Below are 18,312 nucleotides of genomic sequence, written 5' to 3'. Positions count from 1 at the left end.
GTTCGAGTTATCGAGGGTAGAATGAGGGTAAAGTACGTTACAGTAAATGTAACATATATATTTAACCAGGACTAAAACCTAGGCTCTGGTTAATAATACGTGTAAACAAAAATTAAATCCTGTAATGCTAAACATGGACGACAATGAAAATGGCTTCAAGACTGATGGATTTGTACGTGCAGCACGCTTTTTTGCCGGGTTTTTTTTTGGCCGTTGTTTTGCACGACTACAACGCTGTTTTGTACGACTAAAACGTCAAACTTCCTAGTTACACATTATTTTTATGGAGGAATTGTCGTATGTGCTTACCCAATATTCTGTTTCCTGTGTTCATGTTCGCTTTTATTTTTCACTGCCGCTCATTTTTACCTTGCTGGCTGCTAGCATTTCTTATTATCGCCGCTTTGAATTTCCGTGTTTTTCCTTTTACGAAATTCGTCTCCTTTGTTTTCAATAACTCGCTCAAGCTCTCCACGTTAGTGTAAACATAAAATTATAACGCCGAAAAAGACACGACTTTGCTGTTGTTTTTTTGTTCTTAAAGTCCCGGCGGCCATGTGATTTCCTTCCCAATAAAACCTTGAGTTGCATTTGGGTTGCCATACCTGTTGATTGAGTTATTTTACATTGGTATGCCTGTAGTGCGGACGGACGGTCGGGTGGGCGGGCAGTCGGTCGGTGTACGGTCACGTGATTACCAAATTTTCTCGGATGGGTAGATTACCACATTTCCTTAGCTATGGGAGTCCGCCCACGCTCGGCGCTTCGCCGCTCGCGGAGCTCCGCTATGAAGAAAATCCAGGGGAAATCGACTTTGGTTCGAGTTAGCTCGAGGTTCGAGTTAGCGAGGGTTCGAGTTATCGAGAGTCAACTGTAATGGCGATCCTCAAGACACCGCGATATTCTCTGTCCAGTTAAGATATTCTATTTCTTTAAAGGTTAAAGAAAGAACGTTTAAGACTCATAAAAGGGAAATACTACGGTTTGTTCACAATGTACTTTATTGAGTCAAAACTCTTCTTCCAAACTCGTTAACACGAGTGCAAAAACTTTCGGCTTCAACTTTCAAACTAAATCATGGTTAACACTAAAAAAGAAAAAAAAAATTGAGTGAAATCGTTAGAAAACATTGAGGATTAGGGCCAACAAAAATATGGCGCCCAAAAATGCACTCGGTTCCAGTCCTTTCACTCCACTGGTGTCCGGTGTGGTATCCGGTTTGGTACAGGTAAGCGAACATGAAAGAAGAACACCCGACACGTTAAGAAGCTTACACGCTGAAAAAGAAGGAGAGGAGTTATTCTGTTGAGATAAAGGAGGTGACACCCATATGAGAAGTATGGGGATCCTGTTTGGAAGATTAGAATTTATAACAGTCAAGCAATTCAAAGTCAAGCGTACCCCCCAAGATCCATTTATGATTTTATTATTCAAAAATTGAAACCGTTTATAATTATCATTAGAAAATTGAATAGTAGTCTAGGATTTCAGATTCATCACTGCATCCTTTTACGCGTAATGAGCAGTGAATTGACACTCGAGTTAGTTATGAAATTTCCTCTGGTTCAGTTTCCACGAATTTGATGTAAATGTCTTCGAAGCAATTTTATCCATTCAAGGATTTTCAGTCTGACCAAATAACGTGAAATCCGAAAACAAGCCCATCCATGTATAAGCCCCTCCAAAAATAAGCTCCCCAAACCGGTAAACCGGTAACGCAAAAAACCCTCCGTTAAATCGCCCTTCCAAATATAAGCCCCCCGGGGGCTTGTACTTGGAAAATTGCCCTCAAATACAAAGTAAAAAAAAGCAATTAATAGTACATTTACTTCCAACTATAAGACTAGCCCTATCGATTTTTCCCTCCGTGGATAAGCCCCTCCAAAAATAAGCTTCTCAAAAGGGGCCTTTAAAAGATATAAGCTTCGGGGCTTATTTTCTGAATTTTACGGTACAGAAAAGAAAATTTTTACTGCTCATTACGCATGCAGGAATGCAGATTTGAACTTGATAGTAGTTGCGGCAACGACTAACTGATTCATTTTTCAAATAATCGATTTATTAATGGCATCTACGCTTGACCTTGTCTTGCTGTAACCCCTATTTATCAGAGACTAATCTGGGCATGGTTGTACCAATTGCAATGCAGGGAACCAAATTTCCAAACCAGCTAACAGCTGTAGTTAAATATAATTCGAAGAAAGATGTTGAAATTGATGCTGTCTTCGATACAGCACGACGGCGTTTTGATTTTTCTTTGTGTATTTTTTTTAAACATTTTTATATACCTACACACCATAAGCTAGATCTGTATGGGCAAAAAAATGGCGTCTACCTCCAAAACACTCACACCAACCGAGACCAAAATCTGAACGATTTACACCATAAACGCCCCGCATCCCCGACGTATAAATGAACATGGGAGTCTCCCTCGGATGGGGGCTGGGAAGGGCGGGGCAAATTCGTTGCTGTTATGTTCTTACCGTTGTAGTCGCTGGCTGAGTCACACAAAACTTTGTTGGAACAGTTCTTTAGTTTGATGTCCCGAGTAGAGTCAGGACTCATCAGCTTCCCTTTCAAGCTCATACACTGATTCAATCCATCGGGGCAGGTAACATTGGCGACTTTGCCACTGTCGCAACTGCCTGCTCCTAATCCCGGGACATTGGTACACACTGGACACTCAATACCAGACACTGGAAATAAATAAAACCGTGGATCATTATTTTTTGGCAGTCGTGAAAGAAGTATCCTTTGATTTTCATAGTGTGTTAGCTCGGAAATAAAATACAAGAAAGGGAAAAAGAAAAAAGACTCGTTGCTTGTGTATCTAATGTAAGATGTATACTTCCTGGTCTTTGGGAAAAGTGGGACTGCGGTTGTAGTGTTTTTGAAGGTAGCACAACTGTACAATGATGTCCATTCATTACTAAGAAATAGATCTTCATCAGTGCGAAAATTTCAGTCAATAAAATTATTGGTAAATATGACCAGGAAATATTTCAATTTCTGGCATAGTCATTAAGGATTTTTGTATCGAGTAGAACCAGGGTGGGGGGGCGGGGGGGGGGGGGGGAGGTAACTATTGCTTTCCTCCTAAGTTTCTTGACCCACTCCACCTACCAGTATGACGTCACATAGTAACGGGCAAGAGCCTCGGGTCGCTTGTGCAAATTAGCAAGGGATACGACAGTTATTTGGACGAGCGAGGTCGAGGAAAAGCTAAGAAGCTAGCAAATATCGCTATATATCGCTTATTCGATTGAATGTGCGTGAGCTTTGGTGTTGCTATAATCTGCATGTGTAAACCGTTTTGATATTTTGTGTCCGTGATTGTGTAATTTTGTTCATTTGTTTTGCGGGCCGTGTTGCGGGATCGCCATCTATTTCACGGGACCGGCAAGATCATCTTTTTTTTTGCTCTAAAATAGGCAAGGTCTAGTCTCCAGAATAGGAGGTTCCATTCAAAGATCACACATGTTTATATTTCATCTATTCTTTTGTTAATTAAACGGGCCTAACTTCATATCAATCTTTCGAGTGCGGGCCTCTGTTCATCTCCTAATTCTCCACCAAATTCAGTAAAGCTAGTTCGATCGATTATCTACATCGAGTCGGCCCGTTGAACCCGAAATAATGCGAAATGACTTTGAAATACGCGCTTAAGCTAATTTTACTCAAATGTATATTTGAACTCATGATAAATACAGCTCCACCAGCTTCAAACAGCGTCTATGGCAGAGAAAAATTGTTTTGATTTGACAAAATTAATTTTGCAAATCATGTGTGTCACTATGGTAAAGTGGTCAAGGAGTTGCTTGAACGTGCAGAGTAACCGGGTTCGACTCCCGGTGACGCTGTTTTCTGTTTCTTTGAACCGTTTTTTTTTTCTGTTTAGTCTCTTTTATTTTAACACTATTTTTCCTACTGGCCTTTTTTGCTTTATTCTTACTGCTGACCGTGCCGGTCATGCACTTGGATCAATGTATATTTTAAGCTCAAGTCCCGAGTTTTATTTCGGAAAAGGGATTTCAAAAGCTTTTGATCTGCAATATACTGGCCAAGCTTACGACCAGAAAAAAACCATAAGCTGTCAAGATATGTCCCTCCTCTGAAACAGCTGAATTTTTTTCAATGTTAGTTGACATCATGACAAACAACACACAGTACACCACAAAATGTACCGGCTAATTTACATCCAACACCCACCAGTAACCCACTGGCGAAAGTTAACCTAGCTTGCCTTTTGTACATCGTCTTAACTAATCAATATCATTACCCTAAAATCTCCACTGGGTTTGCCCCAAAAAATAATTAAACGAAACCTTTTATTGGTTTTCGGGATTTAATTACAAAATTACAGGTGTATGCCCAATACAGTACTAAAATGCGATAAAGCAACAAGATTCCATGCTCACAGTCTCTCACAAATGCCTGTCATTTACCTTCCTCTTTCAACGCTACAGCTAAGCGAACTTTGAGAAGAATGATATGGGGTTCCACTAGCTCTGAAGAGCTGAAAATACGCACAATGTAAAGTATAATACATCCTTTGATGAATCTCCTATTGCTGTGTCTAAACTCCTCAATCTTGCTGTGCACTGGCCCTCAAAAGTGTGACCGGTCGGTATGATTGCTCCTTAAATTTGCTCGACGATAGAAAGGAATCTTTAAAATTCATTACACCACTGGACATTTCATTCCAAAAAAAAAGTACTTAAGTCTAGTTTTCTAAGACAATGGCAACCTTAAAACCTCCAAATCCAAGAAATCGGAACAGCATTTCCGTGATAAAATCGAAATTTTTATCCGTCTTTTCGATGAAGATTTGCTCGCCATTTTGAAAGTTACTGACGCGAGACGTGACGTCATACTGGCAGGCGGACTGTACCACAGATTTTCTTGGAGACACCTCCCCCCCCCCCCCTACCCCTTGAGTAGAACATTCATTTAGGCTAACTAACGACGTTTTGTCGAAGTATAAATTGAGGACAGGGTGCTCCGTAACCGTAAATTCTGAGGCAATGTTCACACCATAACGTCGCGAGTAGCTTTTGCGCTGGCATAAAAACAATGCGAGATAGGGCTTCTGAGGATTCCATTTTCTAGGGTTAATAGCAGGTGACCCAGGCCCAGTAGTGTTTTCAGATTGACTAAGGTGTATATCCCTCGAGTAAATTTTTCCAGGGTGCGGGGGAGATTAACTCTGGGGTCGTGACGTCCAGAAGGCCACCCCAAGGACCCCTGGGTGGATTTGATTTCGTACAGAGCCCAACCCAAGCCTCGTTTGCTTGGCCACGCGGTGATCTGTGAAATACATTAGAGAGATTAAGATTCACGTTTACGGCATACGGCAAACGTCAGTTGAAAATTTCTCAGAAAAGAAAATAAGGAGATAAAAACAGTCCAGAACGATTCTTGTGGACAAAACTGGCATAAAACTACTTATTTTGTGTAGAAGCAATAAACATTAAACGAAAAATGAGGGGAAAACTTGGTCACGTGGCACAAATTCACGTTTGCCGTTTGGCGTAAACGTGATTCATAATCTCTCTATTATGGTAGCGGCCTTGTTTGGATTCTGTTCTTCCAGATTCACAAAGTCTGCTGGATCTCTTTCGCTAACTGGGGGAGCTTTATTGGTTTCTATATCAAGGGCAGTCCTATTTCTACGAGCCTAGCGTGTTTATCTGCCCTTGGTGTTCGAATTTTGGGGAAAGAGCCGTGCTGTAAGGGAAACGATGACGGCTGAGATCTCATCTTGCGACTTACGTTGTTTATTTATTGTATGGAGGGAGAATTTGAGCATATTTCACGAAATTCAGTGTGCGCATTAAGGACAAAAACAATTGACTGCAGCGTAGGTTTCATTGACTTCTATTCACTTTTTCCTCCAAATTTAATGATCGTTTTACCCCCACACAATGTAACACTGTACTTTTACAGTATTCGCACTGTGGAACGAAGCCTAAGTTATAGGCGGCCGTTACCACAAAAATACAATCATGTCAAATAGCACAGACAAAACGCAAATGGTCTCGTGATGAATTACGAAATGGTTCAAATAATAAAGAAATGATCATTCTTAAAATAAAATAGTCTGGTTGTTTTGTGTGAAATGGTTCACCTAAACTACAGGGGCACCCAACGTCAATTTTCGGAAAATAGCTGTCTGGAAGACGATTTGAGATCTAGAATTCTCGGAACATTTGCCGGAAAATTTCTTGCTTGCCTGCCTCTCCAAGGATTTTCGAACATCTGAAAAATGGTGTAATTGCCCATTTTAAACGGATGTTTACCCTAAAAGGTCACCTAGAACTTTTGGGAGCCTTTTTTCGGGCTGAAATTTTCGAAAAGGTAAGTTTTGATCCCTATAATTCTCGGATCACTAAACTCTCAGCTAGGAAATCCGTACAGATTAAAAATTTTTAGGGGATAAAAATATGCCTATATCTACTGTTAAATGCTAAAATAAGTTTAACAATGCTATGTTTAAGTGGTTTTGAACCATATTAATTCTCGCTGGGTGCCCTTGAAACTACAAAAGATTTGGTCAGATGAGAAGCTGTTCATGCAGATCACTGGTAGATGTTAAAACTATGCGGCCAAACAAGAATCGGTTTGCTTAAATTATAACCCATCAATATATATACCATGTGCGAAATGATCGACCTTGATAACGAACGGTCGGCTGCACTGTTGCGTAATGGTTTGTTAATTCAATTCAATTCTATTCTTTATTACACACTATATATGATATTTACACAAGTGTACGCAGTTAGGAAAATAAAGTAGCGGATAAATAATAATTAACTAAAAGACATTAAGGGTGCGTTCCTTTGAGATGATCCGGATCAGGATCAGTGATCCGAGATCAATCGGATCATGGTAGATCAAATGAACCGATGAATCCATGTCCAGAGTGGATTCATCGGTTCATTTGATCTAACATGATTCGAGTGATCTCGGATCACTGATCCTGATCCGGATCATCTCAAAGGAACGCACACTAACTATGCTTCATACAAGTTGCAGAGAAATCGGTGTACTTCGTTAAGACGCAAGGCCATTCGTAACTTTTTCGCAAAGAGATCTGAAGAGGAAAACCGAAGAGACTTTTGGAATGTGTATCGGTCGTTACTACACTCAAAAAAACATCAACATCCAAATGATATAATACTAAAGGAACACAACGTGGTAATCAAGGACAAGACAGACATCGCAAATGTCTTTAATGATTATTTTGTCAGCAATGCGAGGGATTGAAATGAAATCACAGGTAATTATGCAGAAAATTTTGCCAAGGCACCCATCCAAGTATAATTACCATTCACAAGAACAATACTAAACAGCCTGACAAGGATTGTTTCAGCTTCCAAATTACGAACAAAATACAAGTTGAGCAGTTACTATTGGAAATTAAATACAAGAAAGTCATTTGGACACCATTTCCTGTCACTTTAAAAAGGATGATGAACTTGTCAAACAGAATTACAGACCAGTAAAGGTATTACCATGTCTGAATACGCTACTGTCATCTCAGCTTGAAGAACTTTACAATGGGCTCCTATCAAACTTGCTATCCCCCTACAGAAAATTCCATAGTCGTGAGACTTCGCTTCTGAGACTCACGGAGGACTGGAGGAGGAGTAGAGACAAAAAAGAACTTGTTGGGATTGTTTCATTGGACTTACCGAAAGTGTTTGATTCAATACCGCACGCTCTTCTTCTGGTCAAATTAAAAGCATATGGCCCGAGTAGCAGCGCTTGTGCGCTGCTTAAGGACTATCTCTCTGGAAGATTGCAGAAGGTTAAAATTGGAGATGTAACATCTGAATGGGCAGCGGTTTCGAGAGGAGTAATTCAGGGCAGTGCACTTGGGCCCCTGCTTTTCAATATTTTTATCAATGGCTTACTTTATCATAGTACGGAGATAAATCTTCATGCGTATGCCGATATGACTCCGACACTGACCCTAAATTACTTGATCATGACAGGAGGCTCATGCATCAGCTTAATATTGCAAACGTATGGTAAAGAGGCAAAGGTATGTTGGTCAAACCCACCAAACACCAGGCCATGATAATAGGAAACACGGATCACGTGTTTTCCTTTCAGGTGCAAAAATCAATTGAATTGTTTGGAATAACTGTGGATGACAGACTCTGTTTTGATGAACACGTCTCTAACATATGTAAAAAGATAATTAATCAATTAAATGTCATAAGTAGATTTTGCAAGCTTATACCTGCCACTGTATTATTACGCCTCTACAAAACATTTATATTACCACACTTCCTGTATTGTTCTACCGTATGACATTTTTGTGACTCCCGAAATAAGGATAAGCTAGAAATGTTGAACAAACGCATTCTTAGGGTCATCATAAATGACAAAGTCTCATCATACGGTGACCTAGTGTCTTCATTTTGAACAATATCCGAAGTATCTCAAAGAATTGCCTTCTCTGAGATCTGTTGATTGTTCGATGAGAGGTACTGATATCCTTAGTCTTCCTAAACCTGCTACTACTTTTTATGGCTTAAATTTGTTTAGTATACTGCTGCTGACTTCTCGAACGCGTTGCCTGACAAACAGAGAACCCTTTCGTCTTTACATGGCTTTATTTCAGCAAATCGGCGATGCCGATTAATAATGGTAATTGAACTGAGTGGAGTGCAATTTGGTCTGAAATCATACGAGTGATTTCAAAATCGAACGAGCGGGCAGCGCGAGTTCGATTGGAAATCACAAGTATGATTTCAGACCAAAATTGCACGACACGAAGTTCAATTACCACTTTATTACATCCATTTTGAAATCGCAGAATTTAGTCAGTACTAATATTTTACTGATCGAGTAGCCGGTTTGTTAAAAAGCCGAGACAAAAAGGCTTTTACATCGCATTTTGTATTCGAAACAAAAATGATGCGATTTAAAACAGAAATGATGCGTTTTAGAACATGAATGACGCGATTTGGAACAGATGCGATTTAGAGCAAAAAATGGTGCGATTTAGGAATAAATCACACTGCTGAGAGCCAATCAGATTGCACGGATAGCCAGTGATTTCAAAGTGGATGTAATAAATTAATTAATTGTATTAAGAGTTAAACATTTTCTTTACATGTAGTTAATGAGTACCATGGCTTATTTCATTTTGGGATTTCATTTGTTTCACGGAGATACTAGCCTATTTTTGGCCACTCATTAATTCGATATGAAATAAAGTTTTATGTATATGTATGTATGTAGGTCATCCAGTTAAAGTCTCTAGTCAGTGTAATCAATGGGGAAAGGATCAGCAAAGGGCAGTGGGCTGTCTGTTTTAGTAAACTTCTCGTTATCTTACAATACAATATTTCTATCTAGTGTAAGTAGCCCAGTGAATTCGCCTTTTATCAAGTCTAGTTAATCATGTATTCCGGGGGGTACTCCCCTATAAAAGGGACGGGGTTGCTTGCCGAAAAATTTCGAGAACACCCCTAAAAGGTACCAGATTCTTGTTTTATGGGCGTGTCCCAAATTCATTTCCACCCCTAAGAGGTTCAAACTCAACAACAACAAATTATATAACTGGCACTGCAATTTTAATAGTGATAAAGATAAATTTCGAACACTTTCTTCTCAAGGACTTTTTGAAAGTATTGTCATAAATCTTTATCCTAATAAAGCGTATCAACTTTGGCAGCAGTCATTTTAGGTTTTAACACCCTAAGCGGTACCAATCCACAAATTCAAACCCCTAATAGGTACGACAAGCACCCCCGTCACTTTTATAGGGGGTACCCCCCCGGCGTGTATTATAGAATCGATTTGTCTGGATTGTGTGTCAGGCATGAGAAATTGTCCTCGGCGTGAGATCGATGTTTTTAGTTCGCAGCCGTGAAACTCAGGCATCATGAGAGTTGGCAGGTTTATAAATTACGCTATTCCCCTTGTGTTGACTTTTTGCGTTTGCAGTGCAGCTGATTCGATTCCGGAACATCAATAGCTTGTGCCAACGGGATCAAAGCAGACCGACGCCCTTTTGTGGTCCTTTTTACAAAGTGGCTCAAATACACGGTCAGACAGAAATTTTTTTCCTGCTATTAAAGTATTACTCACCAATGGATGATATGTTCAGGATCAGGAGGCAGGCAAAAACAAAATGTGAAGCGGCTACCATAGTCAACGTTTGATGCTCGCTTTAAGACAGGATCGATATGTGACCGACTGTGAAGAGATTAGGGTTAGGATTAGGATTGCATGCCAAATTATTTAGACGTTAAAGATATAATAATGACAGCACTTACATTATGTTGCCCAGTATCCGGCCGGTACCAGTATCCGACCACTCAAAACTAAACCTCAATTTTTGTGGCGCTGTTATTAATTTTTTTTACAACGAAAGTATTCCCATTGAAAGCCATACATTTCAGCTATGAAATGTAACTTTTGGCGGGTTTACAGTTTGAGAAACAGTTGCAGAAGGCGCCGTAATGTTCAGGTGAGTTAAATTATCTCGGCAAATATTTACCCTTTTTGCTGCGCAGTAAAACTGGTGCTGTTCAAATAAGGGTTTGCAATATGTAGTATTTTCAAGGAACCTAGTAAATACTTCAAGTGAAGATTGTAATTTACACAGAAAAAATGCCAGAACAAGAAAAAATGGAAATCACTTAACACGTTGCGCGACATAAAACGAACTCAACGAGAAGTGAAGGAAGTATAACATGAACAGATTTAGCGAACCACAGATCAATGTTCCAAGCACAGAGATCACAACTTGGTAGAGAAGAATCGACGGGGTCGCTTGACAAGACAATAGGTCTCTAAGTTGTGAAATCGGTACAAAGTTGTACAAAGTCGGTTAGAACTGAAAACGATAAAATCGAACGAAAACTTATTTAGCTAAGAATTCATAGAGTACAAGTATATCATTATACCAAATAGTGAAAGAGAACTAAAGTCCACTAGCCATACACTACATTAGCCTATAAAAGCGATTAAAGTAATACGACGATGAAACTACTGGTATCAATCACTCAGCATACTCGTGTTGAAGAGTAGCGCATAAGAATTATAAAACCACTGTAGCTCAGTGATGACAAGACTAAATAGATTCCTCGCATAAATGGAAAAGATAGCAACAACGATAGCAAATTGTTTACCAAAACTAAGCGCAATAGGATTCCTAGAATGAAATTGATACTAAAAGAAAGAAAAACTCTACTCACTTTGGTTTACACACGCACCAATGTTATCTTGACTAAAAAAGCTAACTGAGCTTGATAGAAGATGAACACGAGTGAATAGAAATAAAACCTCAATGGCTAACAGAAGTTAAGACCATGAAGTCTACGCTAGAATTGAACTAACTAAGATGAAAACGCTTAATTTGTTATAAACAAAACATGCTTGGAAACGATCTAGAAATTACTACGTATTTCCCCTGCCAACATAGCAGGAAAGGGCTGGGAAAGTAGCGTGCATGGGCTTATCAATAAAAATCATCGTTTACGTAGGCGATGATCGGTTATATTATAACTGCGGTTAGCACGTTCGTGCTCTAATAGGGCATTAATGAAAAGAAATCTCGTTTCAAAACCAACAAAATAATACCTAAAGAGTTTTTTTAATTATTCTTGAAATTCAACTTTTCTGGAATACAGGCGATCAGACATCGCGCAGAATGAGTGGACATCATTAGCTATTCATGACCGCCGAAGCAGCAAATGCGAACTCTCGAGCGCTTTCGATAAGCTCTGAATAAGACAGGGACACCCAATGGGAATATAGTTCAAAACCAATTAAGCATAGCATTATTAAACGTATTTTAGTATTTAATCGGTAGATATAGGCACATTTTTATCCCCTAGAAATTTTTCATCTGTTCGGATTTCCTAGCTAAAAGTCAGTAGTGATCCGAAAATTATAGGGATCAAAACTTACCTTTCCCTAAATTTCAGCCAGTAAAAAGGCTTAAGAAAATTCTAGGTGGGCAATTATACCATTTTTTAGTTGTTCAAAAATCCTAGGAGAGGCAGGTAAGCAAGAAATTTTACAACAAATGTTCCAAAAATTTTAGATCTCAAATCGTCTTCTGAATAGATATTTTCCGAAAATAGCGCTGCGCAAAGATGACGTCACAGAAACGTGACCCCTAACCGAGACTCAGACAAACATTGGCCATTTCTACTAGAGGTCGCAAGAACGCTGTAAGCAAACGCACAGTTTGCGATCAGTTCTGCTCGCCCTCTTTGGGGTTTTTAGGAGCATTCCAGTTTTGAAATTCGAGGAACGTCCAGGAAAATATAATGTAGTACAAAGGATTGAAGCAGAGCGGAAAATGAGAGAACTTTTAAACGCCGTGTCTTGATACTATTTGCAGCCCAGCCGGTAAATGTTTTCAAAGATTTCTCATCAAATTCTTTAAAGAAAATTTGATAGTTGTTTAGAAATATCAATTTCTGAGTTGGAGTACAAAGAGTCGTAGTCGTACCAGATATTCGATAAGTTTAGAGTTTTGTGAAAAACAGAGAGACCTACGTAGTTTTCATTTTATATTGCTGGGCAGTTCCGGGCCACAGTATTCTAAAAACCGTCCCCGCGATTCGAGATTCGAATATGCTCAAGCTCAGGCAATTCGTCCACTACAAGACCAAACCTGCTTTAGAATTGCTTGGCGTTTGCCAACAAACATCATAAGTTTCAGGGAGGTTTCGATTTTTCTGGATATCCTGGAAACTAACTCCGTGCGTCACGCCGGTCATGTGTTGAAAACAATGAGAATCACAAGATGCCGGGGAATGTTTGAAATCGCTTGAGATTTCTAAAGAAGCATTTGATGTTTTTAGAAGAATTAAATCGGAGAATTCTTGAAAATGGAATAAATTTAAGACTGTCATATATCCACCTCTTTCAAAACACTTCACGGTTGCCTGATCACCGCCACAAAACACAGCGTACTTCGCTTTCTTTCCGGATTTCTCGCGGTGAGACCACTTTTTCAGGGATCCTTAAGTCCCTCTCACATTCTTCCCTGCTGCAACGCTTGTTGTTTACCATATCACGATAAAAATACGCGAAAAAAGCAATGTTTTGACTCAACACTCGGTAAACGCGCATACAAAGCCTTCGAGTGAGAAGCAAAGTTTGTCTGAGTCATGCGAGGGGTTTTATCAGACGTAGAGTATTTTTAGAATCTGTGCGCAGCGCTATTGACGTTGGGTGCCCTGTTAAGAGAAGAAACGGCCTCTTTTGGCCCACCAGCGTTGATAAAACTCATTCGCGCGACTTCGTTAACTCCAAAATGACAAATCCCCAGATGGAATATTGAAAATGAATAATATATCTACGATTTAACCACAAAAGATAACAATTTTTCGTAGCAGAAGGACTATCCATCTGTACTTGAAAATTGCTAGAAAGAGGCCATTTTTTGTATGGAAGTAACCTGAGATCAGGCTCTATTTTCGTTTCGCTTTGAAAATGACATTCCGGCGGGCAAGGCGAAACGAAACACCCCCTTTAACTTTCGTTGATTTCAACAGCCAATGAGATCCTGAGGCATTGTTCCAAAAGCCAATCAGCGTTAAGGCCCAAATCTGGCCGCAGTGAGCACAAACGTGAGAGAGTTTGTATCAGGCCCAATTTTAGCGGTAGCCGTTAGAGAGAATGTATGAGAACCCCTAAAATTGGGCCTGATCTCAGGTTAGTATGGAAGCTGACTTTGAGCGTGATTTTCTGGAAACCACTGACGCAATCGTAAGTAAGCCATTAGCTAGCGCTGGTGCTGCAAACTACTCTCCACTCTGCAGACCACTCGACTAAAGTTATTAACCCATGAATCCAAGCGTATGCGCTTCACTAGGAAATGAATAGAACGAGTAAAAGTTTACTTAGTGGGTAAATTGAGAGAAACTATAAAAATGGGGAGAAGTTTTACTAGCGTAAAAGGCAGCTGAAACGGCCTTTGAGTCTGGTCCAAAAAGGCATTGGGCAGTTTGGAAACAATCTAGGAGAATCTACACATGACCGAGTTGGGCGAGCGTTGACAAGGATTATAACAAGATCTGGAACGAAAACGCCTAAAACTCGTTCTACAAATACATTATCTAGTGCCTTGGGTTGCATAGCAAACATAACTGTCTCTTTGAAGTCTCAGTGAAAAATGACTTAGTCACTAATAACGTATTAGCTCGAAACTGTTTTCCGTTAACCGCGTGACAGTGACGACACAAGCATGCTCTTTACAGCTCACAAGCGACAATTTTTTTCGACTAAACTCAAAAAACACAGTACAGGAGATTGTTGTTCGACCCCAGTTGTAAAAGCATCGTAAGATTTGATCGAGTTTAAACGACATGCTTCTTGTTGTAGTTAATGCGAAAATATTTACCGGCCTTTAAAGACTTATACGTTGGTGTGGTCACGCTCATAAACACGCGCTGTTAAACGTGAGATATTTGGAAACAAAAGAAAAAACAAAAGCTCCCATGGCCTTTGTTTCTTTGCAAGGCGGTAATCGCTGCAAAGGAAAGACCGCGCAGACTTTGACCAATGAGAACGATTCAGTTCACGCTTCACCTGTAACATTACAGACCTATGCTTCAAGCTCGACTGCAAGTACAATGTCCCGAGAACAATGGCCTTTCTGGGCGATGAACATCTACTTTTGTATTGACTTCATGTGCACAGTATCCGGCCAGCTTTATCTTTGCTGTGCACGCATAAAAATCTGCCGACAAATACTCTTATATCTGAATTCACGACCACGCCGCAAAATATACTTGACTCTAATCATGGCCCCAGTTCCTGAAAGACTGATTAGCGCTAATCCAGGATTAAAAATTTTGTTCCATTTTTGTATTTTACTTTCCTTTGTATTGCTTAGAGTAACATTCTCTCACTGAATCTCGAGGTTAAAGCTCAACAGTCTTTTGTAAGCTCGAGTTACATGTTCTTAGACAAGAAAACTGTGCTCAAAGTACTTAATCCTGGGTTAAACTTAGACAACAAACATCTTTTAAGGAACTGGGCCATGAACCGTAATTTTGGAACCTTTTTCTGTATTACTCTGACATTATTAAAGAAATCCCAAATGCACCTCTAGAATATCAACATTCATTATCTTAGCTTAGGGCTAAACTTAGTTTAAAGGAATTTAGCCAATTTTATTCTCTCGGGTTTCTCAGCTTATATTTTAGCTGTTGGACTCCCGACTTTTTTCAGAGCATTTTGGCTCGTCAGACGACCACGCGCGGGATCTAGGGCAAAATCTCGTCTGCGTATATCTGTATTATAAACACACAACCGCAATGAAAGATTACGGGAAATTTCCTTTCTTTTGTTTTGGCTCAGGGAATGGCATTTCAAAGTAGATACTTATGGTGTTTATCCATGTTGTTGTGTGTGTGCTTGGCAAAAGAGGAGGGAGGCGATGAAAGCTCTTCTGTAACAGAGAATAAACAAGTAAGCTTAAGTTGAGACTGGAATATGAAGATATTGTCACGAGGGATTAATTATTTTTTAAAATTTAGTAAGATCTTATGTTAAGGTCGAGGCATGAAGAAAGCACCTCATTATTAAGGTACTCATCGAGTATTCTAATTCTAAAACAGCGAAGAAAGCTACGCTGATTCGAGAAACTATAATAGACAATTTCGATTAATAAGGTCATATCTCTGACTGAGAAATTTCAATTAACACTGCACTGACCTAGCTTCCTGTCTGTGAAATATCCTGTCTTTCGCCGGGTTTAGTATCTGCGCGATTTTACGAGTAGTACGTTATTAGAATTCAGCCATGCTATTAACACCATTAACACATTTCCACTACTGTTGATAGAGTTTTGATTATAGGGCTGATTATGATTATGATTATGGGGAAATCTCTACTCCTCATAAGCTCGGCTTCTCGGAGATTTCCTCGCCACAGTAGTTCATTGTGTGTGGCAAAATAATAAAATATAATAATAATAAAATAAAATAAAAGTCAAGTCTAATAGTAATGTTGAAAAACCATGAAGTACTGATGTAAAGTTTTGAGGTTTATTCTGTGTATGTATGAAGCAGTAAAGATAAAGCCGATATATTGATTATCAGACAGGGTTATAATATTAAACAAACAGCAACTGAATTTAATAATCCGGTTGCTCTTTCTTTGTTTTTGGGTTGGGAGAAGATTGGACAGAAGAGTGAAAAACAAACAGGGTTCCTGTTTATTTTTTCCTTACCCTTTTTTCATGGCACCCTGTACACCACTATAAACATTCTTGTTGTGAAACGTTAGAATGCTTTTAACTGTTTTTTTATTTCATTAACTTTTCAGTAGTTGATTAAGTAAGCCACTATTTGGCTACCGCTCAAAGAGATATTTAGATCGTAACAGAAAAATATCGTGGGATATATAGATAATTAGAATTAATCAGTGTTGTATTTAATCGGGTTTTAGTATAGGTAATAGCATGATTTGTAGTGATATTTGGCATAAATACCACGAGTGATATTTCAAAATTGTTATACGTAATTTCAGGAGCCGTTAGGCGAGTGAATTTTGAGATAATTTTGAAATCTCACTCGTGGTATTTACGCCAATCACGTACAAATCATGCTATTATTTGTTTATACTACTACTCGCAAAAGGTTTGTAATTTTCACATTTAGGTATAGGCTCGATTAGCAGCCGCTGTTCAGGAAAATGAGCCCTCACTCATCCCCCCAAAAGAGTCTCTCTTCGGGGAGGATCAAAGACCGGACCGGGGAGACGGCGGAAATTGAGCCTAATGTAGGTATTTCAAATTAAGCAGAGATACCACTGCTCTAAGCCAATGACCGTTCCATTCATGTACAATTTCGAAGCTTTAATATGTAATAAATTTCCTTCCGATTGTCTAAGTTTAATTAAATTATTTTATTTTAATTTTAGAAAAAGGAAACCTAAAATTGTCACGTTTAAAAATGTGATGGAGAGAGGAATCAAGAAAAAATTTCACTTTCGCAATGCGCTAATTTGCATCTAAGATTTTCGACAAAATAATACTGAAGCCCTTGCAATTTCGAAAAAGACTTAAGAACGAATGTCTGTAGATATAGAGCAATCGGTGGCCACGGTCAAAAATTAAATTTCGTTCATATCTTGTCCATAGATAGGTATCAGTAAGCAACTAAACGTGGTGTAGTTTGTTTTTCAAAACGCCGCTCGGATTTGGAGAAAATCGACAAAACGAATTTTCGTCGGCGGCGACTTGAAAACAACCAAAATTTGAGGCAAAATAAGGCGGTCTCAAAACTTCGCTGGCACGCAAAAAGGAAAAAAGTGTGGTAAAATATTCCCCGATGAATCAATTTATAAAGGGTTTTAACCCTAGTATGGCGGTTAATTCTTATCTTAACGATGATGTGGAAGGAGAACAATTTTATTCTAGTTTTGGTTCCTTTTCAATAGAAAAAAGTTCAAGTTTAGGCTTAAAGTCGCGATTTAATTTTTAGGCATGTGCTACACCTTGATTTTTCCTGAAACTCAAGCCATAAGTTCTTTAAACATTGTGCTAAAACATATGTTAAAACTGGCTTGGGTAATTTAATTTGCGCTTCAGACGAACCTTCTGAACTTGAACAAATTTTGAGTGAAATTTGAGACATTTGCATAATTCAACAACGCCTTGCTGTTGCCCAAACGGATCACTGGCTTTTTCTGATGTATTTCTATAGTACGATAATTAATTTGCTAACATGCAATTGGAATTAACTTACCTTTATGGTATGTAGCACTTTTTTACCTTTTTCTACGCTCAAGCTCCAAATTCCTCCGGCGCTAACGCATTTTGTAATTTGACCTCTAACGACAGGTCATTGGAGACGGGCCAGGTTATTAAAATGACACTCAAACCGAATGAGCGTTATGATCTAAATTCTTAAAACTATATCACGGGAAAAATATGTTTTTAAGACATTTTCGGCGATTTGAAAGATGTCCTTACCATTTAATAGAATCAGTTACAACATACAGCCAGTCACAATGTGAGAAGACAAGGAATGGTATTGCGTAACAACCGACACCATCCTTCTAATTGAGAAAGAACGAGCAGAAAACAAAAATGTTCATGCATTTCTTTTATGTTTTCAAAGTTATTTGTTCAATGATACAACAACTGAAAGGTTGCATAGTCTGGCTGCCAACAGTATTTGATTTAAAAGTGTACAGTGGTGGTCAGTTTTTGACACTTGCACGATAAAAGTACAGTATTCACTAAGGGATTTGGAAAACATCGAAATCATCCACCCTGCCAGTAGACACGAACATTGAGTAGGTTTTAAATTTTGGAAA

At 39.0% G+C, this 18,312-nt stretch overlaps 1 protein-coding gene across 2 annotated transcripts; it reads right to left on the bottom strand.

The window, feature by feature from the left end:
• Nucleotides 1-982: 982 nt before the first annotated feature.
• On the bottom strand, nucleotides 983-17,825 carry LOC140923275 (uncharacterized). 2 transcript variants are annotated; one of them, XM_073373363.1, is made up of 4 exons: nucleotides 17,739-17,825; nucleotides 10,108-10,215; nucleotides 2,484-2,696; nucleotides 983-1,277 (listed from the first exon to the last, which is right to left on the bottom strand). In XM_073373363.1, the coding sequence occupies exons 2-4, from the start codon at nucleotides 10,166-10,168 to the stop codon at nucleotides 1,120-1,122; spliced, it is 432 nt and encodes a 143-aa protein (XP_073229464.1). In that variant the 5' UTR covers nucleotides 10,169-10,215; nucleotides 17,739-17,825; the 3' UTR covers nucleotides 983-1,119. The 2 variants fall into 2 exon arrangements, with proteins under 2 accessions (XP_073229464.1, XP_073229465.1); XM_073373364.1 differs by lacking the exon at nucleotides 17,739-17,825 and adding an exon at nucleotides 11,220-11,344.
• Nucleotides 17,826-18,312: the final 487 nt, after the last annotated feature.

Source organism: Porites lutea, chromosome 13 (genome assembly GCF_958299795.1).
Source record: "Porites lutea chromosome 13, jaPorLute2.1, whole genome shotgun sequence".
NCBI lineage: Eukaryota > Metazoa > Cnidaria > Anthozoa > Scleractinia > Poritidae > Porites > Porites lutea.
Note: the sequence above shows the minus strand (reverse complement) of the source record. Positions and strands in the feature narration are given on the sequence as shown.